This window comes from Podarcis erhardii (assembly GCF_964252035.2).
Source record: "Podarcis erhardii genome assembly, chromosome: 8".
In the NCBI taxonomy this organism is placed as follows: domain Eukaryota; kingdom Metazoa; phylum Chordata; class Lepidosauria; order Squamata; family Lacertidae; genus Podarcis; species Podarcis erhardii.
This window is the reverse complement of record NC_138499.1, coordinates 31,796,553-31,824,290: the sequence shown is the minus strand read 5'-3', so window position 1 is coordinate 31,824,290 and position 27,738 is coordinate 31,796,553. Positions and strand designations below refer to the sequence as shown.

The 27,738-nt window shown below is 41.9% G+C and overlaps 1 protein-coding gene and 1 long non-coding RNA gene across 6 annotated transcripts in view; one reads left to right on the top strand and one right to left on the bottom strand.

The window, feature by feature from the left end:
- Positions 1-10,323: 10,323 nt before the first annotated feature.
- On the top strand, positions 10,324-22,793 carry LOC309349158. Its single transcript, XR_014159778.1, has 3 exons — positions 10,324-10,602; positions 10,955-11,123; positions 22,521-22,793. It is a non-coding gene; the product is annotated as an uncharacterized lncRNA (long non-coding RNA).
- The window catches only part of PEX2 (peroxisomal biogenesis factor 2), a 20,010-nt gene continuing 12,687 nt past the window's right edge, over positions 20,416-27,738 (bottom strand). For 3 of the 5 annotated variants that reach the window (XM_081874243.1, XM_081874244.1, XM_081874245.1), the window contains exon 2: positions 20,416-21,600. In XM_081874243.1, the coding sequence (XP_081730369.1) occupies positions 20,666-21,583 (918 nt within the window). In that variant the 5' untranslated portion in view covers positions 21,584-21,600 and the 3' untranslated portion in view covers positions 20,416-20,665. The remainder of the gene's footprint in view (positions 21,601-27,738) is intronic. The other 2 variants (XM_081874241.1, XM_081874242.1) reach the window with 1 other exon arrangement.

Sequence of the window (27,738 nt, the reverse complement as noted above, 5' to 3'; positions counted from 1 at the left end):
GTTAGAAGCTGTCTTCCAAATAGATTTGTGTTATGAGGGGAAATGTACCCCTTTTGAAATGGTGCAGTGGACAGAGGTATATGCCAGCACCAGTTCCCAGATGTTTTTCCATGTAGACAAAACAGATGTCTCAAATCAGTGCTGCCCTGTGGTAAACACTGGGTCTAGACAAAAGATAACTGACTGGGGAGTCCTGGGGATTATTTTCCCCCCTCCCCTCATCTCCAAAGAGCAGGAGCACAGCAAGAAGACTCTTGTGTGATGTTATCATCACAATAGGAAAGTGATGCTGTTAACTATTGGCAATGTAACTATTGGTATAGCTGAAGTGTTATTGGCAACAATCCCTTAAGTACAGGATGAGAATACTCAGTGAGGCTTTCCAAGGCAAGACAATTCAGGGCTATTTAGGAGAGCCAAAGAGGGACAGCCTCCTCTCCAACCCCCCCCCCCATTCCTGCCTATTGGACCGCATATAGATGTATTCAGCCTATATCCCTGGTTATAAAAAGGTAAAGGACCCCTGACAGTTAAGTCCAGTCACGAACGACTCTGGGGTTGCGGCGCTCATCTCGCTTTACAGGCCGAGGGGGCCAGCGTTTGTCCGCAGTTTTTCCAGGTCATATGGCCAGCATGACTAAGCTGCTTCTGGCAAAACCAGAGCAGCGCACGGAAATGCTGTTTACCTTCCCGCTGGAGTGGTACCTATTTACTTGCATTTTGACGTGCTTTCGAACTGCTAGTTTGGCAGGAGCTGGGACCGAGCAATGGGAGCTCACCCCGTCACGGGGATTCGAACCACCGACCTTCCGATCGGCAAGCACTAGGCTCGGTGGTTTACACCACAGCGCCACCCACGTCCCTATCCCTGGTTATAGTGAGATATAAAAACGCACCTCAGCAAATGTTCTTAAATATTTTGTTGGTTTGTTTTATGCATTTATCGGTGCTCTTCAGCCAGAAAGCTTCCCAGAGCAGCTTACACAACATCAATAACAAAACAGGAATCAGGGTTTTTTTGGGGGGTTTTCTTGCAATTAAATCTTGAATATATCCAGTAGTAGCCTTGAACCTTGATATGAATGTTGCACTTCCTGAAACCTGAAGTGACATGCCTGAACCAATGTTTAAGTCTCCCAAGTGAAACAGACAAACCATAATGTTGTCATGCTAGATTGCCCACCAGAATAATTTCATGAAAGGAGCTTTCATGGTGAGCAGGGGTGAAAGAAGACCTAATTCCATAAGCTCACAACATGCTTTCAGGTCCAAGGGAAAGGCATCTTAGAGAACCACACACTTTCCAAAATAGATGATTTAACACTTTAGGTAAACCAACAATGATTTCCAGCCTGAGAGATGAAGCACAAGGCCTTGAGTTCACACTGATTATAGAATGAACTGAGGCTCCCAGGCACATATTGCAAATCACCTTGTTAAAATGATTGCCACATAATTCTGCCACACATTCTCTTATTTGTATCAAACCCATTAAGTATGTGCATTTATTATCATTTATCCATTTGCCCACTGATAACCAGCAGGGGTAAGTAGCTCTTGTTCTGTCAATGTCTGATCATCCAAGGAATGGACGGACTTTCAAAACAGTTAAAAGCCTGTTTCATATGTATAGGCTTTCCTCAATACACTCTGGAATGTTGTCTGCAAAATGCACATGTGGGCAAAAATGTTTATCTCCGGCCTCCAATAGTCTGGCACTAAAACAGAAATTTATGTGTACATCAATCAAGGATGCTGTCACTGGAATACTCAAGGGTCATTCAATTGTTTCTTTGGCAAAAGTTTTGCCTCTATGTGTTCAAAAACAAAATTAAGTTAAAATGCAGGTTAGTTAATTTGTACATTACATTGGGGGGGGGGGCAATGCCAATGGAACCATTGGTCTCTCACAGCTTTTCCTTACTGTAGTCATGTGGAAAACGACATAGGTTCCAGTGTAATATCATCTGGGAAGTGGGCAGCAAAGACAAATTACTGAGCATTTTTCAGAAGAGAGAAGCTGAAGGTAATGCCAGCAGGTATGATTTGTGGAAAAAACCCAGAATCTTTCATACTATGATTGATCATCAAAAAGGAATAAAGCTTGGACAAAACGTTAATAACAAAAGCTGTTTGCGGTTATTACAAAGCAAAATATACATTGCACATTCTATAAGCATAATGCTCCCAAAACTGAAATAAAATTGGGATGTGCCTATTTTGGAATGTTCACCAGTTTTAAATGGATGTTATAAAATCCAAGGACTTAAGAATTCATGCCCGGTTGGGGCATGAAGACTAACATGCCCATGCCAACATTTCTTCAACTAGCATAATAGCCACCATGATGAAATTCCTCAGGGAATAGAAACACATCCAAAATAGTCATGAATGATGAATACTGAATATAGCAGCTAGATATAAAGCATTTCCAGAATAGGAAAGGCTCTTGATAAGTAATGTAACTATATTAATATTTATTTTAATCTATTTATACATTGTAGCTTGCTTTCCTACCATTTCCTTGAAGCTGCTTGTCAGATAAATAAAATTTAAACATTAAACATTAAAATATTAAAGAATGTGAACAATGTGATCACAGGAGATCAGAATCAGAAGAGAGGCTGACAATCACTTACAGGCCAAATGTCTCCTTAAAAGGGAAGATGTTCATGGCCCTCCTGAAAAGGTTGAGTAAATCTGGTGCATTTCTGACATGAGGGTGGGTGGAGGAACCATCACGAAAAAGGCTCTTCCACCAATAGAGTCTCACCTGCTATGGTAGTGGCTCCTAACAAAAATGAAAACCTGGAGCGGTATATATCCATCAGATATCCCAGGACATGTAGGGCTTTAAGGGCTAATTGCAGCAACTTGTCTCAGAAACCAGCTAATAACCAATACAACTATTGCAATACTTGTAGTGGCCGAAAACCATTCTTCAGCATTCTGGATTATGAGGTATCCAAACCACCTTCAAGATAATGTAAATTACGCGGTGATTATCAAATCACATTGCAGTGATGTGCAAGTTATCAGTTGCTTATGGTTAGCTTTTCTAAAGAGGCTCTCAGTACTTTCCTGCTCACTGCTAGGAATTCCCACTAGCACCATCTTCAGACAGCAGATCTAAACACTGTCATTATTTTCTATAGTCTGCTTCACCTCATATACAGTCAATGCATTTACTATGGTTTTAGTAAAGACGTGAATAAAACATCCAATTAAAACCTGAGGATCATGAAAAAGGTCAAAAAATACGCAGGATCTTACCTGACAGTCTGATGTGCCATTCACAAGCACACTTTGCAGTATGTGAGCCTGTGGCGCAGTGGGTCAGTGTGTCTGGCTGGTAATCAGAAGGTTGGTGGTTCGAGCCCACCCACGGATGACTGTGGGCAAGATTCCAGCATTGCAGAGTGTTGGAGTGGATCACCCTTGGTGATCTACTTGGTGAACTCTATTATTCTATTATTCTGCTTGTGCCATTCTACACTGCTCAGGAGCATGTGTGAATGGACCATCACCTGAGCAAGGCAAATCATATTGCCCTCTTCCACCCAACTGTTGCCCAACTATCCAAGCTGTGTGGAATTAGGTTAGGGGGAGCCATCTGCAGCAGATATATGTGGAAGGGGCTTGAGATTCCTTCTTAGCAATTGGCTGCTCTCCTGCAATATCTCCAAGGTCTGGGCATGATAAAGCTTTGATTTATTGCAAGGAGCCTCCAATCAGCCTTTGATTGCCATGATGTCAGAATGTCCACACACAGCATAACCGTTAAGAAGTAAACTGTCAGGACACAGAAATGGCCGTGTGCTGTTGCTAAGAAGAGGCAAATAGAAGTGATGAGAGCTGAGTTTCTGGTGTGTTCTCTGCTTCCTTGGGAGCACTCACTTCTTGGTACCTGGCCTTATTAGGGAATAACTGAACAGTGTTCCATTTAGGAAAGGCTTTCAATATATATGCATTTGTGACTTAGCTGCTAAGGGTATGGAGAAGTGTGGAAGCTGAATATGAAATAAACCTTTCTGGAAAAGTTGGCTAGCTTTTGCTTCTTATTTATTACTTTCATTACACTGCACCAGGAAGTATACTTGGTACTTTACAATAACAACAATGGGGGGGAAATGTCAGCCTCTGCCCAAAGTAGCTTACAGTCTACAAATAAACAAGTAAAGTAATTGGAAAAGAATTAGCAACTATGTATATACTCAAAATATGGAAACAGGAACCAATTCAACTGTATTAAATTAAATTGTGGATACAGTTTTCAGGTGGAGATTGTACCATCTCAGTTTTCACATGAGGTGTCCACATTAAAATGGCAGCAGCCCCTTGAAAATCTTAGCATGTTTGGAGGAAAGCCTTCTGCATATCCACATGCACCTACTTTTAAACAAGCAGGTCTGCATATGATAATTGAGTAACTGTTCAAACAGTTTAATTGCTGGACAATATTTCTCTATAACAATGTATTACATTTGGGTTCTAGAAACTTAATAGCTGCTTACTATTACTATGTGGGTTGTCCATTTGAGAGGGAAGTCTGCAAACCAGGGGTGCACATTTCTGGTCCTGAAAGTGGCATGGAGATGCTTCACACAATTAGGCCAATTTGTGCAGTAAGCACTGAGTATGACTTAGTCAGATGGCATCCTCTAAGCAGGCCCATCAAAAACAATGAGGTTGGTCATGATTAAGCCCATTTACTTCAATGGTTTTACCGAGACTTAGGCCACGCTCACACCACACATTTAAAGGCATTGTGATACCACTTTAAACAGCCATGGTTTCCCCTAAAGAATTCTGGGAGCTGTAGTTCATTCAGAGTTAGGAGATCCCTAGTCCTCTCCCAGAGACACAATTCCCAGAGTGGTTTAACCATCAACCACTCTTCACAGGGAACTCTGGTAAAGTGGTGAAATGTAGAATGAAAGAAGAGACACTCACAAACTTCCCACAGCCACCTCAAAAGTAGATGATTGCATTTAAAAACAAACAAAACACACTGCACCCCTTCCATGAGAATTTTACAGAATTTTATCATTTTTGAATGAAATATCTATTCTCATTAATTTAATGAGAATGGTAGATATAATGCATGAGATTAATGCAGAGTTCACAAAATTCTGCTTACTAGGCTTTACATGACCTGAAGTTTCCAAAATAGGTGCTGAGTGTAGCACTGATAACCCTGTAGCTAGCTAGGGTCCTTCTTTCCACATATTAACTGAATGAGGATATCTACAAATAGATTCAGACACTGTAGAACTGTACCAAAACCTTTCAACATGCTGCTTGTAACATTTGCAAGTAGCAATTGCTGCATACAAAAACTGGATAGGCAAAATTCCATACAAAAGTATGTATATTAGGAGAAATTTGCACTAAAATTGTGATAAATTTCCGAGAGGATTTCTCTCTCATTCCTATCTATCTATCTATCTATCTATCTATCTATCTATCTATCTATCTGAAATGTGCAGAATTGACATTAAGATTAGAAAACTGAGAAACTCAGAAAAAACAAAATTAACAGATTCACCCAACCCCAAGGCAGACATAGTTTGGAAAACACAATTGTACTATGGATTCCAGTTTGTGACTACATGTATGTAATGGAGTCACACTGGTTTCAGTGGAAGTAGAAGACCTGTGTGTACAAATGAGAGGCTGGCATAAGAGTCTCAATGCACATCAGAGTTCTGCACCTACAACATCACAGGACCATGGGTACTGCTTAAAATCCATTTTCCCTTATTTATCTTCATCTACATATATCCAAAAGCAAAATGTTTTAAAAGAAAACAAACTATGGTTTGGCTCTATTTATCTTTTTTACATTGCTTTCTTGATAAATGCCGTTTTAAGTTGTTACAAAAAATAAATAAAATAAAATATTTATCTATTGAACGAACAAGCTTTTTGCTGCAAACTGATGAAGCCATAATTAAGAGGAAAGATCAAGAACTTCTGCTCTAAGCAAAAGTAATTTGCAACAGTGAATTAATGAATTTTTTTATTGGTATTTGAAGTGAAGTTTGTTTTGTTTATTGTTTCAGGGGTATTTATTTATTTATTCTCCCTGATTTTCTCATCCCTTGTGTCTTTTTCCAGCTGCCATTTTTCCTTCTTAATAAAGCTGAAAACAAATTTGCTTAAGAGACAGTACTGTGCTTTTGTGTGCTGCACAAATATAAGATGGGGGACACAGGGTTTGCCTGTAGTACATGTGAAAAGGATCTAGGGGTCTTAGTGGACCAGAAGCTTAACATGAGTCAGCAGGGTGATGCAGCAGCAAAAAAAAAGCTCATGCTATTCTAGGCTGCATCAACAGAAGCATAGTGTCCAGAACAAGGGAAGTAATAGTGCCACTCTATTCTGCCTTGCTCAGGCCACACCTGAATTCCTGTGTCCAGTTATGGGCACCACAATTTAAAAAGGATTTTGGCGAACTGGAATATATGCAGAGGAGGGCAACCAAGATGATCGAGTATCTGTAAATAAAGCCTTATTAGACAAGGCTGAGGGAGCTGAGTTTGTTTAGCCTGAATAAGAACAGACTGAGCAATAGCCATCTTTGAATATCTAAAGGGTTGTCACATGGAAGATGGAACAAGCTTGTTTTCTCCTGCTCTGGAGGGTAGGAGCCAAACCAATAACTTCAAGTTACAAGAAAGGAGACTCCAACTAAACACCAGAAGAAGAGTTTGGATTGGATATCCCGCTTTATCACTACCCGAAGGAGTCTCAAAGTGGCTAACATTCACCTTTCCCTTCCTCCCCCACAACAAACACTCTGTGAGGTGAGTGGGGCTGAGAGACTTCAGAGAAGTGTGACAAGCCCAAGGTCACCCAGCAGCTGCATGTGGAGGAGCGGGGATGCAAACCTGGTTCACCAGATTATGAGTCCACTACTCTTAACCACTACACCACACTGGAAGAACTTTCTGACAGTAAGAGCTATTTGACAGTGGCACAGACTCCCTCGGGAGGTTGTGGACTCGTCTTCATTAGAGGATTTTAAGCAGATGTTGTGTGGCCATCTGCCATGGATGCTTAAGTTGTGATTCCTGTATTGCAGGGTGTTAGGACTAAATAACCCTTGGGGTCCCTTCCAACTCTACAATCCTATGATGCTACGATTATAGGAAGCACAAAAGGATTGGGAACTAATAGAGGAAAACAATGGAAGCAGGAGTGCTTGTCTGATGATTAGGAGACCCGGGTAGAATCAAACATTTTAGTGTGGCTGACTGAAGCAGATTTTGTAAGCCAGGATTGCTGATGCTGCATTTCAGAACCAGCACTGCTTATTTATTTTATTTATTATTAGTACTCAAGAGCCTGTCCCCTCCTCCAAATGACTGCAGGGTGTGGGTTTCAAAAACATCACAATTAAAGTACATTGTGCATAAAACAAAACCGCAAGAACAACCCATGAGTGCTTGCTTTTGTACGTTCCTGTGTCTGCAGCTCTGTAATATGTGCTCTGCAACCTGCCTGTATGTTGCACAAGCTGCACAGGCTTGGATACTTAGATCTGTGCATGGAAGGAAACTGATTAAAATGTAAGTTTCCTGTGCTCCTCTTCCCTTAGACCCTCCCCACCCCTGAAAAGCCTCTCTGTAGGAACATTCCTGAACAATGTGGGATGGGGACTGGGGGAGCGGAGAGGGTTACTGCTAGGGGTTGATGAAATTACCCAAATTCGGATGAAGCCCTTTTCTGTGAGTAATGACTCTACCAGATTTCAGGCAGTTCTCTTCTCTCCCAACAGCCCTCCAGAGCCCTATCCCACTTTGTTCAGGAGTGCCCATTGCCTCCCCCCAAAGAGAACCCCGTCAATTTTGATCACTCTGTTAAGGATAATCTAAGGGGGATGGGGAGGAATTTTTTTTAAAAGTGTTTTCTTCCTATCACAGATTGCTGGCACTTCTACCACTAGAGGTTAACATATTGCCTGCCTGCTTTTAATAGAAACATTCTTCATGCATTCTAACAAATCACGTATCTCTGAATTCTGCATATAAAGTTGTAATTCCGTCAAGGGCTTGTAATGACATTGATAAATGATGTCACCAAAAACCCCTTGCTTGAAATACAGCTTTAATTATGGACACCTGGGTCCTTATTATTCCTTATATTATTTCTGTCATAGCACTATCTTGTCTTAGTAGCTGGGCCTCCATAGCAATTTGCTTTATCAGCAGCTCAAGTAATGCAGTAGAGCAGTGCAGCCCCTCTCCATGTTAATACACTGGGCTCGGGGTAATATAGATTGGTAGGATTTTTAAAATAATGCAGAGCTGCAACAGTAAATATCACGTTTAAGTTATTCTAAGGGTGAAACGACACCTGATGATCCGTGGTGCTGTGCTTTCCCTTTGTGGTTTGTGCTTTGTTTTGTTTTTAAATGCAAAGCAGCCCTATAGCAGAAACAGGGGAGGGGGGCAAAGGGCTGCTTAAAATTTCCCTTCCTGCCTTTTGCCTGCTCACAATCACTCCCCAAAGGTGTTTTACCACTAGTGGAGAGGGGGAGCTACATGTTCCAATAGCCTTACCTCCGTTCCTCAGAAAGCAGCTGGAGGATGCAATCAGTTTTGCGCAAACAAAGGGCGGGAGGGAAAGAGCTAAGTAGCTTCTCCCCATGCCCTCCACTCAAGACAGCAGCCTTGACCACAGCAGCTTTGCATTTAAGAAAAAAAAATAAAATGCAACAGTCACCCAACTGGCATCAGGGGTGCCAACGTGAATAAAATACTGAGGGGCCCAAGCAAGCCCCACCCCACATAATTGATCGTAAGATGTGGTTGCATGCATACCATTTGAATGGCAATGCCCATCAACTTGGAGGGCAACCCCCTCAAATATTTTATTGGGGGAAGGGAAGTGAACTCAGCCCTTAGGAGTTGGCACCTCTGCTGAGCATTGTCTGCACACTGGCCCTGAATCTGAGACGGTTCAGGGTGCTGCAACAAGCTTCCATAGTGAAAGACCATAAATTACAGAAGCCTTGTGGCTAGCTGCAGCTTCAGACAAGCTCACCCAAGGACAGGGAACGTTCAAGTTTGCAATGGCCCTGAAGTTCCCTTTTCCTAATACTAAAATAAAGATATTCACTCCCCCAGCACCACTAATCTGTAAAATGGGGAAGAGTGTAGTGGTAGGTCCAGGTTTCCTTCCAGGCAAAGAGGAGTTCGCTAGTCTTGCAAATGGACTAGGCTTGCATGAAGCCACCACTTATATCAACCAGCATCTCCTTAATGTTGTACACCCCGCAGCCTCCAAAATTTCAGGGATGCCTGCACCTATCCAGAGTTTAGTTTCCTTGGAGTAAAGGTCAATGGATACTAAGGAGTCTTTAAGATATATGGTTTTATTTACACATATATACAACCTGATGGATGGGTCCACAGTATTAACACGCCACAAATCCTGCCTCCCTATTTGATTCCCAGAGAGATCCTCAAGCCATAGCACTGGGTTCAGGGCTGGATTTAGGATTGATGAGGCCGTTAGCTACGGGAGGTAATGGGGCCCTTTATATGTCCAGCTGTTCTTTGTCAACAACAAATTGTCGGTGTTTTTAGTGTTGAATATACGCTATATGGTAATTTATGGACCTAATAGGAATCTAAAGCCATTTGCACATAAAAAATATGTATTTTATCAAAGTAATTGTTTAACTCAAATACAGTTAAGAAGAAGTATATTAATAGTGAAATAATTATTAAGCTCTAACTTAAAATGGTTTTTTATTCATAACAAACTTAATAATGCAAACACATTGGCATTTGGCAATAACAAAAGTTCCTTTAGAAGTGAGCAAACCAGTGATATTTTAGGGAGCAGGCTAGCAGGCAGGGCCCATTACTTACATCACAACACAAAGCACTGTTGCTGTATGCAGGTTTTATTTGTTTTTTATCTTATATTTTGGAAATGTACATCCAGGTTTTTTTTCTTTAATTTTTTTGGGGCCCCACAAGAGAGTGGGGCCGTAAGCTATAGCTTGTTTAGCTTATACGTAAATCCGGCACTGACTGGGTTCAGCACAGATCAAGACAAGCCTCTATGTCTCCAGCTTCCAGGCCTATTATTCTCCTTGTTGGGATGGATGTGGCATCCAGCCAGGTGGGAAGTGGTGAGAAAATGCCTATCCCACCACCTAAAAGTATGGCAGCACACCTTTGCTTAGTGTTGTCACTATGGCAACACATCTCTTCTTAGCTAACCCTTTATGATGCTGATGATAGTGACCAATGCCATTAGCTTAACAAAGGAACTGATTTGACCAGTTCACCAGGTATCCTCTTGCAGGTTCTAACTTCACAGACACAGAATCACAGGCATGGAAGGGACCCATGGAGCTAATTCATACTGATCCCCATCCCACCCCCATAAGAAGATTTGTTCAGCTGCTCTGGTTTCAGTGATGGCAGCATCACATACCTGTATTGAGACTCCAGTCAAATGACTTTGATTAAACTAGAGTTGTGTGTGTGCATGTCTCTCTGAATTCAGTAAGGTTTCCTTCCTGATACATCTGTTCAGCATTGCGGAGTAAATAATTTCTAGGTGCTATTGGAGAAAATGGTAAGAAGAGAATACAGTATTTAACTGTGTATGCAAGAACTTCTGGCTGGCCGATAATTTCCTAATGGGAAATGACAGCTTAAATAGTTTATGAAAACAGCATTCCTCTAAAAGTTGCAGGCAGTAATTTGTATATGTAACGTGAAGAACAGAGGACAGTATTTTAAAGGAACGTTTCACAGGCTTCTTAGAACTATGAGAGCTATTTATTTAAAATTGCTTCAATTTTTTCTTGAAGAAGGAAACAGTTTGGAGATCAAAGTGAGCAGTACTGTTATTTCTGTCACTAAAATTGCAGATTAGGGTCTTTGTCAGTCTTGCTCTTTGGGTGGCCATGTGTCCTATTTTAGAGAGGACAGCCCTCTATATGAAGAGGGCTTGAAGGACTCATCTATTTGAAGTGCTGCCCAGTCCAAGCCCAGCTCAAAGGCTAAGAACCACAAGACAAGAAAAGTTAGCACCTGGACAACAGACTGAGCAGGCATGTGAACCAACCTGCTCACAGTCTCTTCCCTGCTGTGGTGAGTTGTCATTATTTCTAAATGTGAATCTATACAAGTAGCACACATGCAAATATCCATCCTCCTTTTGGGTGGTGCAGTTCCTCTCTGGGTGATATTAAATCTTCATTCTCTAGGGCAGGGTCTGGATCTGGTGGCCTTCTAGATTTTGCTGGACTACTACAGCTCCCTGAGCAGTGGTCATTTGGGCTGTGGCTAATGTTTCTAACTCTCCTTGGTCTTAAGGGCAAGCTGTCCTGAGATTCCTCTGCATATAGCATCAGCATCTGAGGAACGTTTGCCTTGAATTAACATCATGATTAATTATTTCTGTCCCATTACCTTTGCAATTTCAAATATTTGTTGGAAGTATGGCTGGTGAGTGAGCCAGAAAGCTGACATGTTATTTGCTTATCAAACCGAGGTACAAACTCAAGGCTAAATATCAATGGGATCACGAAGGTTCCTATAGACTGTGGATTTATGTCCTTCCTCCAAAAATAGCTTTGAGAAAGCACAATGCTTTTCTGAATACCTCACAAGTTGGGGCTGGCAGGAATGTCAGGTTTCCTCCACATGTCTAGAATGGGCGAGATGCCAATACCAGTTTCTACACTAGAGGTTACATTGCAGAATTATGCTCCGCAGTTTAGTCACCCAAGATTAAAGATCTGGGAACTCGCTTCAGTTTCTGATTTGTTTGCGTGCTTAAAGGGTGGATGAGAGGTTGAAGCAAGCTGAGAAAGAACAAGAGACTCCAGCAAAGAACAGGGACTCTTGGCTGACCAATCCAGGGACAAGTGATCACTTAAGCAATACTTGAGTTGCTATCTTGGAAGGGCAAAATACACAGGGAAAGAGTCACTGGTGAGAAAGAGAGAGTGTCTCAGTGTGAAATGCCCCAGAAATATCTATTTATTAATTTAGATGGGAGGGGTGGGTGGATTTGTGTGTGTGTGTGTAGAAAAACAACTCTGGGAGAACCCTTTAAATTCTACAGATGGGTTTCAACCTTCTGCAAGTCTTCAAAATATATGAAGTCAGTTTGATCAAAGACATTGGTGGAATTTTTCAAAAAAGGAGCATGTGTAACTTTAGGGGAGGCTGCAGACAGAAGGTGCATGTGGATCTGTTGTGCGAGGGGAGTCAGAGCGGGCCAGAAGTTGTGCACCAGAGAGTGGCTAAAAGTTGTGCGGTGAGCCTGAATGTGCACAGAATACTGTTTTATAAGGATTGGGTTGGCAGCCTTGTCTGTGGGCAATTACAGCCTCCTTCAAACATCTGCAAAGCTGTTGCCTGTACACAGCTTAAGTTGTGCTAAGGATGCTTGGGTCATATTCAGGTCAAAGCTGGAACGGGAGTAGAGGAAGAGAAAGAGAGGGGAGCTTCAGAAAGATGGCTTGGCTGGATTCCCATGTGGGTAGGAGGCTTTGCGGAATATTTGAAAGTGTGCAAGTGCAACATAACTAGAAAAAAATGGGCAGAGTGAGATCACGTGAAATGTCTGGTGATTCTTCTAAAGTTACCGTACCTCTCCCCCCAGGTAGGAATCCCTCTCCCCCCAGGGAGGGATGTCAAGCTAAAGCTTTCTTGTGCCTCCAGTAGTTCACTCAACTGCTGGCCTGAACAAATGGAGCTCAATTGCCACTTGCACACCTGCAGAGACTAAAGGCAGAGTTTTTGCCTGACATAAAAAATGGCAGAGCAAGTCCATCAGGTAATTATTCAGCACTGCAATGAATCTGAAGAGATGTTAGGGAAAGTAGATAAATGCATTTAGATAAGGGTAATTAGTAAGATGTTCCAAACTCTGATTCAAAGCAAGCCTTAAAATTACTTAGGGGTTATCCTTGCACTTCTAGGTCACCAGTTCAAGTGTATGTGGGGCGGGGGGGGGGGGGGGGAACAGGAATGGAAAATTGCCAGCTGTCACTCTACCATCAGAATAGCTTCCATTTCACATATTTGCAGACATTTGCATACAACAAAAAGCACATTTCAAAGAGTTCAGCAGGCAGTTCCTTGCTGTAAAATGTGAGCAATGATGTGCTGAAGGACAATCCACTCCCACCAATCTCAGCCAGGCTGGATAAGGGGGGTCATCTTGCCAACTTTGAAGCCTCGATTCCTCTTATGCAGTAGCAGTAATTTTTTTTAAAAAAGTTTATGCAATTGTCATCGAACAATGAGAATAATATGAAACAAAGCTGATAGTGAAAACTGTCAGAATGAACAACAGTAATAACAAATAACAATTGGAACATAGCAGCCCGTTTTAATTCTGGATGAGATCACATGAAATGCCTGTTAATAAAGGCAAAACTAAAAATTTGTCCTTAAAATAAGTGAGAAGTCCAGAAGCAAAGCATGATGGCAACATGAAGGCAGTTGTTTGTCTGCAAGCAATTGGTATTCAAAGATAGTCTGCTTCTGAACTTGGAAGCTCCTCTTCAGATGGCTAATGGCTAGTGATAACTTTATAATCTTCCATAAATTTGTCTAATCCCTTTTTACAGCTCATTGCCATCTTTAAACCTTGTGGCATGGAGTTACATAAAGATGTTACTTATAGATTTATTAAAATACTGACATGCCATGTACAATAGAACTCCCTTTTGTCAGTTCTGAACCTACCACCAATACATTTCAATGGGTCAGCCAGACTTCTAGCATTATATGAGGAGATCTCTCTGTTTCAGATTCATAATTTTATCACTCTCTGTTGTGTCCCTCCTTATTTATCCTTTTTCCATGATGCAAAATGCACAAAGCCAACAGAAAAGACTAAAAGAACTAAAGGGAGTCATAAAAATCAAAACATAGGGAGGGAGGGTCTTGGACAACAACAGTAATAGATTAGGGGAAGTATTATGGGGGAGGAAAAGAGAACTTATTTCCAGCTAAAATGGAAACAAACACAACCACTAGATTTTTTTAGGGGAGGGAATACCCTGCTCTGGATTCCCCCTGACCTAAATGTTTGGGGTGTTAACTCCTGTTATGTGGATGTACAGAGAGTTTCTTTGTAGGTGTAGTCCCTGTGACATCTGGGTTACTGGGTTCCACGCTCTTTGTCTGGAATAAAGTTGCGTGCAATTTTTATTTTAGCATTTTGCCGAATGTTAACATTGGTAAAAATGTGTTGACTTTCAGTGTGTTCTTTTTTTTATTGATCTCTGTGTGTGGCGTGTGTTTTATAAAAATTGATTTTTGAAACTTCCTGGATGAGGAGCATGGCGTAAGCAAGCAAGCAAGCAAGCAAATAAATAAAGTACTTTATATGATATGTCATTAGACACCATATCTGCTGCCTCGCCTCCCATCTTCCTTAATCCCTTCTTGACTGGCTGCTGTTTTGAATCCTAATTGTCCTGCACCAAATTTGCACATTCAATCTCAGTTGGTCTAGTCCTCAAGGCATTCAATAAAGTCACATTTAGGCTAATGAATTTCCATTAACATCTGCAAGTAAAAATTAATGTTTTAAAGTGCAAATTAAATCCAGGCTCTTCTCATAAGGGTATGTTCAGCAGAAATGGCTGTGATCCAGCTGTGTGGACCGTGGAAGAATAAATTTACTCTCAAAACACAAAGGAAGTGCAGTGGATACTAAGAACTGAGCCTTCAAGGACCAAGCCCTCACTTACCTGCTTGCACACTCAGTCGCTAATTTCCTAGGGATAAGACCACCACCACCTCAACCTATCTTTCAGCTTCATTTCCCTGAATGTCATCTGCACCTTGCACCAGTATGTCAAACCTGTCAAGATGAAGGTCAACAAGGAATCTTCTCTGTGGTGGGACAGGGATCAACGCAGTACAGTTGCACCTTGGTTTTGAAACAGCTTAGTTCCTGAACATTTTGGCTCCCGAACACCACAAACCTGGAAGCAACTGTACCGGTTTGTGAACTATTTTTGGAAGCTGAGCTCCTGACAGGGCTTCCGATTGGCTGCAGTAGCTTCCCGCAACCAATCAGAATCCACACTTTGGTTTCCAAACGTTTTGGAAGTCGAACGGACTTCCGGAATGGATTCCGTTTGACTTCCAAGGTACGACTGTATCTATTTCATGCAGGGAAGTATGTATTTCGTCCAGCCCTTCATAATACATAGAAGATTCCTAGTTTGGCAACAATGGGGAATGGCTGTAAGAACTGGTATACACAAAAATCAATGGGTTGCATCCAAATAAGTCATAGAATCATAGAATTTTAATTGGAAAGGACCACAAGAGTAATTGGAAAGAAAATTGTAAATTTTAGTTGGAAAGGACCACAAGAGTCATCTAGTCCAACTTCCTGCAATGCAGAATCTTTTGCCCAACGTGGGGCTTGAAATTAAGAGTCTCATGCTTTACCGCTTGAGCATAAGGACTTCCACCCACACAATGAAACTCCAACTCCCTCTCCTCTCCCTGCATGCCCCTTCCTGCACCCCTGAAAACCTGTTCTGGAATTTCCCCCAATCCTTTGGAGCAGACTTGTGGAGGGCATGGGGGCAGGTCCTTGGGTGTAAGAGAGGAAGTTTTGTTGCATAGGTGAAGGTCCTTTCACTTTGCTGCCTACTACCCAAGACACTCACGACACTATCCCTGTACAATTTCACATTCTAGAAAAAGGGTTGCATGTGCACATCTTGGCACAAGTCCTTTAGGCTGTGGTATAAAAGCATCCAGATTAATACCAACTGGTTGTGTTTCGCCCACTGCACAATTAAGTCACTTTCTGGGGCGGGAGTCAGATGTGGACACAGAACCTTTGTCACCAGGCTGGCTTGGGCTGGCAAAAGCTGTTGTCCAAATCATGTGGAGACAGGGCCGTCTTACACATTAGGATTAGTGGCGCCCTGTGCCAACAGGGGCGCCCAGCAGCAGGAGTCTGGGACCGACCGGGAACAGCTGCAAGGGCATGCTGGGTGGTGGCGACGGCTCTTCCTACGGCCAGCTGCGCTCTCTTGCTTCCTGCCTGGGAGAGGAGGCAGCAGCGGCGCGCAGTAGTGAGACTGCTGAGGAAACCCACGCAGCAAGCAAGCCTCAAGCTGCCCAGTGCAGGGGGTGGGGAGGACGGGGAGGGGTGCCCAGAACGTCGCCCCCCACTCCTTCCATCGAGGAAAAAGGTGGAGGAGGGATTCCTTCAGAAGGATGTTTTAAGCACAGTGTGTGGACCCCAATTCCTTTGCTTTTCTGCCAGTTATTAACTGAACTCTTTCAACAGGGCAGAGCACAGAGGAAAATGATAGCCTGTATCCCAAAGGAAAGAATGGCAGACTGATTACTTTATGGTTATTTTGAAAAACTGATGAGACAGCAAATGATAGTCAATCCTATTAAAAAGATTAAGCGTACACACACACACACTCCTTCAAACACTCTATATAGCCTACATTGGGATTGGTTGATATGATTCTACAACTCAAGAAGAGTGGAAATTACAGAACATCTGCAATGAAATTGGTTTTCTGTGGAAAACTGATGAATCACTTACTGCCAATGACTGGAAGGAAAAATACTTGTTTATGCCCTTATGTAATGAATTTTTATGAGGTGAAGTTTGGTGTTTATTAAAAAAAAAGAAAAAAGAAAAAAAACACTTTAAACCGCCAGAGATGTAAAATAATAGAATTCCAAATTCAAAGCAATGAATTACTGCAAAGACAATCACAAGTAGAATACTATCTGCTACCAAACACCCAAACAGACCCATTACTCTTATAATGACATTAAAATTTTTCATCCATCCAGTTAAGTGGGGGGGAGAGGGGGGGATGGCATGAAAGGGGGCAGGCGTAGCAGTTCCAGTTCAAAGCAGAAAACACATCTGCATTCCTATTTTGAGTTCCAGAATGTTTTCTTTTTTCTCCTCCTGGAAAAGGGGGGAAGCTAAAGCATTTCTCAAGGATAAAATTACATTTCCCAGCGAGTCTTCAAAGAAACAAATCAAAGGTCCAAAAGCTTCCTGCAGTCCCAGGAATACAGATTGGAGACAGACTCCTCCCCCATCCTATTTCCCAAAGTTCACACGGACTTCTTCAAAGTCCGGAACCGCATACATTGGTGCATAGGAGACGCTCTTACCCAAAACCTCCACTGAAATCAATGTGGCTTGGCTGTAGAATAGGCATGGCTACAGGCTGGCCATGTTAGCTGAAATCTACAAATATTTCCTCCTCGTAGCTAAGAAATTAAGGGACGCGGGTGGCGCTGTGGGTAAAACCTCAGTGCCTAGGACTTGCCGATCGCATGGTCGGCGGTTCAAATCCCCGCGGTGGGGTGAGCTCCTGTTGTTCGGTCCCAGCTCCTGCCCACCTAGCAGTTCGAAAGCACCCTTAAGTGCAAGTAGATAAATAGGTACCGCTGTATAGCGGGAAGCAAAACGGCGTTTCCGTGTGCTGCTCTGGTGCCGGTTCGCCGGAGCAGCGTCGTCACGCTGGCCATGTGACCCGGAAGTGTCTGTGGACAGTGCTGGCTCCCGGCCTCTAGAGTGAGATGAGCGCACAACCCTAGAGTCTGTCAAGACTGGCCCGTATGGGCAGGGGTACCTTTACCTTTTAGCTAAGAAATTGCCTCGCAGTATCCAAACTCTTTTAAGAGTTAAAACAACTGCATTCCCTCTGAAGACAACGGAACAACTTTTAAATAGGAGCGGAAATTAGCTGATGTTCTTGCTTGTGGCTAAGGTGGGGAGACCGTAGCCCTGTGCCAAACTGACTGCTAAACTAATGATTACAACAACTTAATTACCCTCAGTGTGCTTAATATCAACCCCCCATGGATTCCTGTCAGCATGCAAACTGTAACTCTAGCCCTCATTTGGCAATTGCTTTGGGGGAAATTAGCTTGGCTTCAGTTGCGAGGCGTGTGTACAAGTGCAGAGTTCTCAGGTGATAGTTATCTTTCTAATAATCCTTTTTCTTCTTGCACTTTGGAATTATGCTTTTACTTGGTTCCCCCACCCCCACACAGAAAACCACATCGGCGATAACAGCAAGGGAAAAGAGCCAGGAGCAATATATCCACTTCCTAGCCTTTCTGCTCCAGTGCACAAGTATCAACCGAGTGGCCGGCCGTTAGCCACTCTCTTCAGAAATATGGCAAGTGTCACTTTGCGGGATTGGCCTGATACAAAGGAACGCAGGGAGCTGCCTTCTACGGAGCCAAGCCATTGGCGCATCTAGCTCAGGGTGTATCTAGCATCACTGACTGGCATCAGCTCTGACACTCCCAGCCCTTTTTGGAGATAAAGTAAAGGTAAAGGGACCCCTGACCATTAGGTCCAGTCGTGACCGACTCTGGGGTTGTGGCGCTCATCTCACTTTATTGGCTGAGGGAGCTGGCATACAGCTTCCGGGTCATGTGGCCAGCATGACTAAGCCGCTTCTGGTGAACCAGAGCAGCACACGGAAACGTCGTTCACCTTTCCACCGGAGCGGTACCTATTTATCTACTTGCACTTTGATGTGCTTTTGAACTGTTAGGTTGGCAGGAGCAGGGACCGAGCAATGGGAGCTCACCCCGTCGCGGGGATTTGAACCGCTGACCTTCTGATCGGCAAGTCCTAGGCTCTGTGGTTTAACCCCCAGAGCCACCCGCGTCCCCCACAGCGGGGCTAAACCTGGGACAATCTGCATGTAAAGCAGATGCTCCACCACTGAGCTACAGCCCATGTCATGAACAGGAAGGAGGAAGAGGAATCCAGTGTGGGGTGTTGCTGTTACTGGGACACACAGCAAGCTGGGGATGGAAGAGGAGAGGTTGGCATAGAAAGTACTCACAGGGTGACGAAGAATGGTGGTCAGCGTGCAGGAACCAGAGCAGCAGGGCCCATGACCAGAGTCAGAGGGAGCTCTGTCTCCCCAAATACGGCAGGCTGAGGCCTAAGGAGCAGTGGGAGGAATGTTCTAGGAGGCTGAGGCAGGTGAGGGCCCACAGCCCAACTCACTAGCTGGCCAGGTGGTGCTTGTTAGTTGGAGGAGCTGAGTGATTCCTCAGCTGGAGGAGGCTGGGAACAGGTGAGGGTCACCTGCCTCATCAAGCCCAGACACAACAATTGGCAGGCAAACCACAGCTTGGGTGTTCCAAGGAGCTCTCGGAAAGTTCAGTAAAGCCTCTGAACCTATTGGAGGCATAACAGCACTGGGGGATGCAACCACAATAAGGTTTGTGGATTGGCTCCAAAGTATTTGCAAGTCAAGCCTAATTTGGTTGATTCAATTTACGTCCTATGCCCTTTAAAAATGTTTTTTTGGGGGGCGGGAGGCTATTGGGTTGTTTTATTAAATTTTTATTAGGTATTTTGTGGTCTCTTCTTCTTCTTCTGCTGCTGCGATCACTCGTAGCCGAGTAAGATTATCTTCTATAAACACGGTTTTAAGAATGAGTCTGTAAGTGACTGTGGAGGCCTTCTGGACCCACACGTCTTTCCACAATGTGGATATTGGTTTCCGGGTGGGAGTTGGTCATGGTGTGGATTTGCCAAGCATGTCTTCCTCTTAGCATGTTTCTCCCTTGTGTCCTGAGTTCGAGTGTCTTCAAAGCCCATAACACGTTTGGTAAAGGCTGTTCTCCAACTGGAGTGCTTGCAGGCATGATTTTATTCTGTGAACTGTCCTGAGATCCCCGGGTATAGGGTGGTATATAAATATAATAATAATAATAATTTTTTTTAAAAATTGCAGGTGCAGTTGTCTCTATGCAACTATATCATACTCAGAGTAGACTCACTGAAATTAATAAAACTGTTATGTCTTTTTTATTATTATTACTTTTATTAGTCTACTTCCATACCATCCACAGAATACAACCCAGTGTGGTTGAACTGTATATAAAACTGAATGGGTCCAGCGCTACTTGAGAAACAATAGTGTGAAATAGCTTCCCACACAGTTTGTGGCAGCTTTTAATGATGCCATCTCTTCTCTCCTTTTCTTGGCACCCATGTGGTTATATTACATGTAACCTAGTACAAGTGGCTGCACTTATGTTAAGGTTACCAGGTTTTTTCCAATGAATCCGGGGACACTTTTCAACTTCAATGGGTTTTGTGTGGGGACTGATTTGTAAATCCAGGGGCTGTCCCCGGGAAACGAGGACGTCTGGTAACCTTAACTTATGTATCATAGAATTGCAGAGCTGGAGGGACCACGAGGGTCATCTAGTCCAACCCCCTGCAATGCAGGAATCTTTTGCCCAATGTGGGGCTTCAACCAACAACCCTGAGATTAAGAGGCTCATGCTCTACCAACTGATTCAGTTACCTTAAAAAAAGGTTTTCTTAGAATACACTGACTTATGATGATATAAATAAAATGGAGAGTTTAATCACTATTTTGTTCTTTATTTACAGTTCTATTAAGATTGCAATTCTTTGAAAACCACAATCTTTTTATAGCTGTTGATCATTTTACAGTTAAGTAACAAAACCTAAAGGAGCACAGAATAAGAGAATTCCAGTATTACAGAAAGGTTAAAATTACTGTAGGCTAAATTTAACTATCAGGATAGAATAGTCCCATAGAATGCACAAGTTATACATAATTATGGATTTGAGGAAAGCCTAAACAAGCTTAATGTGTATCTACCTCTTTCATTTCTAACTTATACTTTAATGGCTGCAGATCTTGCACCTCTGTGCCACATTTAGGACAAGTAAAATACAAATCAAATAAGTAGTTGCTTTTAATACAATAGTAACAAAAAACATGTGAACAGCCAATGGTGTGAGGCAGAGTGGGCCATTCTCCACACAGAGAACATTCCTTGCAACATGTTGCTGAATTATTTTCATTTCTGGTACCCCCTGAAATAGGTAGTGACCAAGAAGAGACTTTGAGTTTGAGCTTTTGCATGTTAATAAGTGGTAAAAGAAAAATAAGAAATTCAGCAAACCCATGCCACAGGAGTTCCCTGTTTGTGTATTCAAATCCAATCTGGCGGACACTCTGTGGCTGGCAGAACACTGACCTGATTCGTAAAATACGTTCAGTAAGTGTAGCAAACTTTCCCTTCTGAAGAAAAGCGAGGAAGTTCAGCAATTCACAAAACCTGATGAGCCCAAACACTATGTTAATAAAGTACTTTGTTTTCCGGAATGACTCTAATGGACGATTGCTAAATAAACCATAACACCTTTCTTCCAGCCATTTCCCACCGACGGTGCAAATAAGGTACCAATATTTCTGTTGTTTGCTCAACGCCTGGTATTTCTGCATCTGGGATAAGTCGTTCTTGTACTGAATGTTCAGAATAGCTTGCCCCACGGTTGCATTCTTGGAGTAAACAGTGAATCTCCACAAAAAAAGCCACAAGGAGGCTTTAAGCTCTGGTTCAAAGCGAGCCAACAGTCCAGGTTTAAATCCCTGAAAACAGCGAGTAAACTGGGACCAAACCAGCTGTTCCAATGCTTTGTTCAGTTCGAGGGCATCAAGCTGACTTATTCTGAGCACAGGAGTCACTTTCTTGCCATTGTCATCGCCAGATGCCATTGTCAACACGTGGCTTTCTATGATAAAAAAAGAGATTTAAAAATATATATTATTATGATCATCATCATATTAATTTAAATTACAATTTATTAGGCTTTAGAGGAAGTATTTCATGTGGATAACAACTTTGTGAGCTAGATCACCCAAGAAGTCAAAGCTGGGAAAGTGCAACTTACCCCAAGGTCATTCAATGGCAAGCAGAGGTTTGAAACCTGCGTTTGCTACCCTCTCCTATTAGTTATCCAAGAACAAACACTGTATATACATACTCAGCGACAGTAATGCTCACATAATTTTCACCCTATATGATTGGTATTAATCTTTCAACTGAAGCTTAGAATGTGCAATCAACAATTAAATTTATAATTAAATGTGAAGCATGGTGCAATAGGCTGAACACACAAACACCAATTACTTTTTTATTTTTAAATATTTTTCTCTCAACCCTCCACTCTTCCCCAGAAAGATAAGTATTTGGTTTTAGGAAAAAGGCAAACTCTCTCTCTTTTTTAAAGGCTATTTCATAGGTGCAAGTGTTCCCTAAGAAAATCACAGCACTTCCTATGGCTGAAGTTAATATCAAATATGAAAATTAAGAGGAACTTCTTAGGGGAGGAATTTTATTGCAGTTAAAATAGTTAACATGCCTTAAATGTGGAAGTTGGGTATATTAAGTAGACATATGGGTAAAATAATGAAGAAATTGTTGCCACATAAGCACTTGCCATACAAAATGATATGGAAGAATATGAATGAAAAGCATGCATGAGAGAAGGTAAGCGTATCAAATTAATATGCATAACAGTGTAGCAGAGACTGTGACAAACTTTAGGTACTTAAATAGAGAATTTTAGCTTCCTTTAAACTAAAACCAACATTCAGACGAAAGCTGCTTCCTTGCAAGCAAGCATCACGTGTTGCTTGTGTTTTTTTGCAGGGAGCATGCAGAGAACCGGCCAGATCTGCTAGATGCCACCATCAGCCAGCATGACTTGTGTACACACTCCAAGATCCACTGCAGCTAAGCACTGCAAGGGACAATGGGGTCATGATGGGAATGTCCTTTTGCAAGTGAGATGGAGGAATGCTTGCTGGTGCTGTTGGGAATCCCAGGGTTTTCTGCAACATACAATGAGGACCAAGAGATCTATGGCAGAAGAACTGCTAGGTTGTATTGTGCTAAACACTGGAATAGATTCTTTGAAATCTGAACAGAGTTCTGCACTCTACTGATTTCATGATGCTTCAAGCCATGTGTCAGTTGAGGAGGTGTATTTATTTTTCATCTGGTGATGGGCCGCTGGTGACCTTGCAGTACCTTGGTCTCAGGCTTTCAGCACTGTCTAGAGCAGGCGTCCCCAAACTCGGACCACCAGATGTTTTGGGGCTACAATTCCCATCATCCCTGACCACTGATCCTGTTAGCTAGGGATGATGGGAGTTGTGGTCCCAAAACCTGGAGGGTCGAGTTTGGGGATGCCTGGACTAGAGGCTGTACATTTTAGGCAGTTGCCTCCTATTTTTCCATTCTATACAAGCACAACTTCCTGCTGTCAGTCGGCAATCAGTCTCATTAATTCTCTCATGGTCTTAAATGGAACTAAACCAGTCAATTGCTTTTATGAAATGTGAAGATGGCTCAGAGATTCAAGACTTCTCCCAGAAACGGTGCTAGGTCCACATGTGGCAGATCAGTGCGCTTAACTTATATAAATGTTTGAACTGGTATGATTAAATTTTCTGCTCCAATTATTCACAGAGCACCATCACTATGCACAGCACGGTACAAGAGAGGAAGTCCCTGCCTTGAGGAGGTTACAGTCTAAAATCTGACAATGGGGAAACAATGAATCTATTCATGAGGAATTCCCTGGATTCACTTCAATATCAGACCAGCAGGCATAGCCAACACAATTTTATCTGCTTGTTTTGATTTTGGACTAGATTGCTATAAATTATTTGGAGAAGGATACAAGGACTGTTCAACCACGGCAGGAAAAGAAGGTGGAGCTCAAGCAGGGCAAGTTATCCTTAGGCAACCCTTGTCCACTGCACATCCCATAGATCATCTCACTGTAAATGATCTAAACAGTGTTAAGTTATGTGTGTAATACAGCGCGCACAATTAAAGCCAACCTTTTTTCTGTGAGAGCATCCAAAGACAAAATCTAATACCCAACATACCAATGTTGTGTGAAGCATGATGGACTCCAAAATACAAGAGTGTATCTGCAGAAACTTACACAAGTATGGTCCCGCAACTCACAACATCATGTAACACCAAGACAACTTCATTCCAGTTGCTGTGTGGATCACAAACACAGACTTTTATTTTCAGTCTTGTGATCATAAACGAACATTCTTTCATTTATTCTTTCATACAGACAGTTCCCCGAGATGTAATGGAAATGAAAGCATATATACAAGCGTTGCTGGAAACACAAGGAAGCTTTAGCACAACAATAGAGAAGTGCAAGAAACTTGCAGATGAAGTTGATGTAGAACTTAAAACACCTAGAGAAGCAACACAACAGCAAAACTGTGCCAATCAATCCAACCAATCCACAGAAGAGTTCTACCGTTGGTCCATCTATATTTCCTACCTGGATTTGCTTATTACTTGAGATATTGGGACACTTTTCTGTCACTAGGTTGCACTGCATAACCCATCATGATGAGCTTCACCAATAACCATGAACTAACCTGTTTAGAGTTTGCTAAAATGACTATGATCACAGGTGTACGGCATTTGGGGGGGGGGGGAATACTTTAAAACTCATGTCAGCTTCCTTCAGGATCTTTACAAACTGAAACTGTTGGGGATGAATCATTGTGTGAAATATGCAACATGAGTCTTTAAACTACTGAACCATACTAAACCATTTCTTGCTATTTTAATGGCCATCCATACAGCACTTTCCCTTCCAGTTATAACATGCAGTTATGACTGATCCTTTAGCACTCTGTGCAGGGTGAAGAAATGGCGATGTACGACAATGAGTGAAAATCGATCGTCTGGCTTGTGTTTGTGGAGTGACCATGGAGGAAAGTTGAAGACCTATCCCAAGGAGAAATTTATAAAAGAAATGATTGACTGTTTTGGCCAAGACTCCCAGAGGCTCCAGTTTTTATTTGAACGATGATACACTTTGTATTATATTTTCCTTTATGGACAGGCAAGCATTAATTTAAAAAAAAAATTTAAAAAAATTCTGACTAGTTTCAAACCTTATGTCTGTTGTTCACTACAGCCAAGGCAGATTCTGTGTAAAAGGTGTAAAATTCAGCCTTAGGGGTTTTTAATTTGGTTTAGAATCCTACATAAATGTTGTTCAATGGAAAATTTGAAGCTGTGTGTCTTTCTCCTGCCTTAACTATGTTATTGTTAAATGGACAAATAAAGCAATTTGTTAGCAGTTAGTTTTGAAATGTGTAATCCCAAACAATACAGTACACCACCATGGTTTCTTGTTGCTTCTCTTCAGCACCATATAATGATGTGTGGGGTTCAGTCATATGAAGATTGATAATATTCCATTCAACAATTTGTAGTTACAAGTCATAGACCTTGCACCTCCACATTTATTTCTGTGGACGCCCATGACACAATGGCCGCCAATATATGTGACAAGGCTGCAGATTATTAAAAACGGTATACAGATGTGAAAGTTGTAACGTATCTATATCCTAACTCAAACAACACATTGCATATCATTTCTAACACTAACATGCCTTATGGTTATACAATTGCTTTTGCTATAAATATGCTATAGTTCTCTAGGTGTGGCTAGTTTTCCATAATACAATGGAGAGTCTGTGCAACCTCTCAAAGTAAAGATTATGTAATAAAATAGGTTTTAAAGAGGGAGGGGAAATATAGTAAAAGGGGAATGTGACCAGAGAAAACGAGCAACCCATAACTCAAATCTAAGATTTCCTAGAGGAGGCATGACGGAAACATTTTGTCTATGCAGACATACTTCCCTGGTTCTGTTTATCAAAATTATTTATGTAATCTTTAAGTGAGTTGCTACTGTGAAGTATACAGAGGCTATATACAATAAGCCCACAACTTGTGTGCATTCATCTTCACGCGCATGGCAATTTTCTTAAAAGAAGGGTGCAGAAAAGGGGTGGAGTTCCAGGAAAAACAATTGTGGCAAACCTACCTGCCATTGAACCCAATGGGGTGTGACTACAGTAGAACCTCTACTTACAACCGCCTCCACTTGCGGACGTTCCAAGTTGCGAACACAGCAAACCCGGAAGTAACAGGCGAGTTTGCGCCTGTGCAGGAGTGGTGATTGCCGTTTGCGCCTGTGCAAAAGCAGGCAATCGCCACCTGCGCACATCGGTGCTTCTCCCAGCGACCCACTTCACCATAAGAATGGTCCTCTGGAACGGATTGTGGTTGTGAGTAGAGGTTCCACTGTATACACAATGTTGGCTTTAGGTGCAATCCCTAGAATGTAACCCCCACCTATGTTGCAGGCCTACTGTACTGAATTCTGATCAAAATGCTTCTAGAAAGGGGGTTGTCTATGTTCTAGGCATCCTTCCAGACAAGATCAGTCAAGATAGATAAATTTTGCTTAAATCAGTTAGTCAACCATCACTAGACTTTTTAACAAGCTGAAGAGTTTTAGTGCCCTTAAAAAATCCCCACAACACTTATGTAATTGTATTTTTTTTTTAAACTGTCTTGGAAGCTTTTTGGATGATAAGTGGCATAAACATGCTTTAAATAAGATAAACAAATTGGCTGGCACTCCAAAGAATGGAGCGTAAGACTTGGAACCTCCCTGCAAATCTGCCCTGTAATACATTCCTTGGCAGGAATGTACATTCCTGGGTGAAGCAAGTTTAGAAACTCATTGTCCTAGAACATCTCAGGGCTTAAAGAGGAGATAGCGAAAAGTTAGATACAGTCAGTATATCTCCTCCACTGCCATGGGCTTGAGGCTAAGATAATAGAGAGGCTTGCTTAAGGTCAGCTAGTCCCAGAGAGTTTGTGGCAGAGATGAGATTTGAATCAGCAACTTCCTGACCCACAACTCACACTCTTACAAACAGCACCACACCAATTTTAATTATATTATGCCCTATGAAGCTGAGAGATATTCTATGAAAGTACAAAGCCTCTAGAAACTCCTTTCCACCGTCATAGTCAAATCACTGATAACTATAAGGCTCCAAATAGAAACCTTTAAGAATATTATCAATAGCAATGCTCTGTGAAGAGTGTGATCAAGCAAAGCAAATAAGAATTCTTGAGGGGGGAGAAATATTGCCAAATATCAGTGTATATACTGTACTTTAAAATAATATTTTAAAGATGATGTGCTCCAGGTTTTAAATGTGTTTGAGATGTTTCTGACCAGCTTTTCCTTGTAATGTCACACTGCTTTCCTTTCCAAAAGTAAACCGCATGTCATGTTTTTATATTTGTCCAACAGCTCTTTTAAATAATGTAATATATTGATCGTTTTTATTTAACTAAATTCAGGAATCCCTCTTGCAAAACATGCACTGTAAGAAAACAATTTGCTGTATATCACCAATAAAATAGGTATTTCTCCTGATATACTTTAGCATTGCTTACTGAGTATTGTACAAATTATGAATGAATATATTTTATTTAGAAATGCATTATTGACAGAAATCTATCAATAGTAAAGTGGGTATTGTCAAGGGCCTGTCAATATTAATGTAATTATGATTAAGGGGATAACATGGATTTTAGCTTTAATACCAAATAACATCTCCTACATTGCTGCTATCAATATAAGCATTATTATTGACCTGTTCTGAGGCTCAGAACTAGATGTATTACCATTAGGCATATTTGTCAATGCATTCTGCCTACAAAAATTCTACATTTAAATTTACAGGCCTGTAAACTTTGGCAGCAGAAATGTATGAGTTCAAGTAATCTCTAGGGTGTCATTCCCCCCTTCGCCCACTATTCTACTGTAATAAACTAATTTATGCCAATCCAATGTCACTGCCATCTCACTCCCACTCTATCTCATTTTTTAAGCATAATTAGCAGAAAACAAACAGCATTTTCATAATGGAAGGTCACACACATTCTGTTGCTTAATGTATGCTGGCCTTGCATATCTTCAGGATCCAAAGCTTAGGCAGAAAAGGAA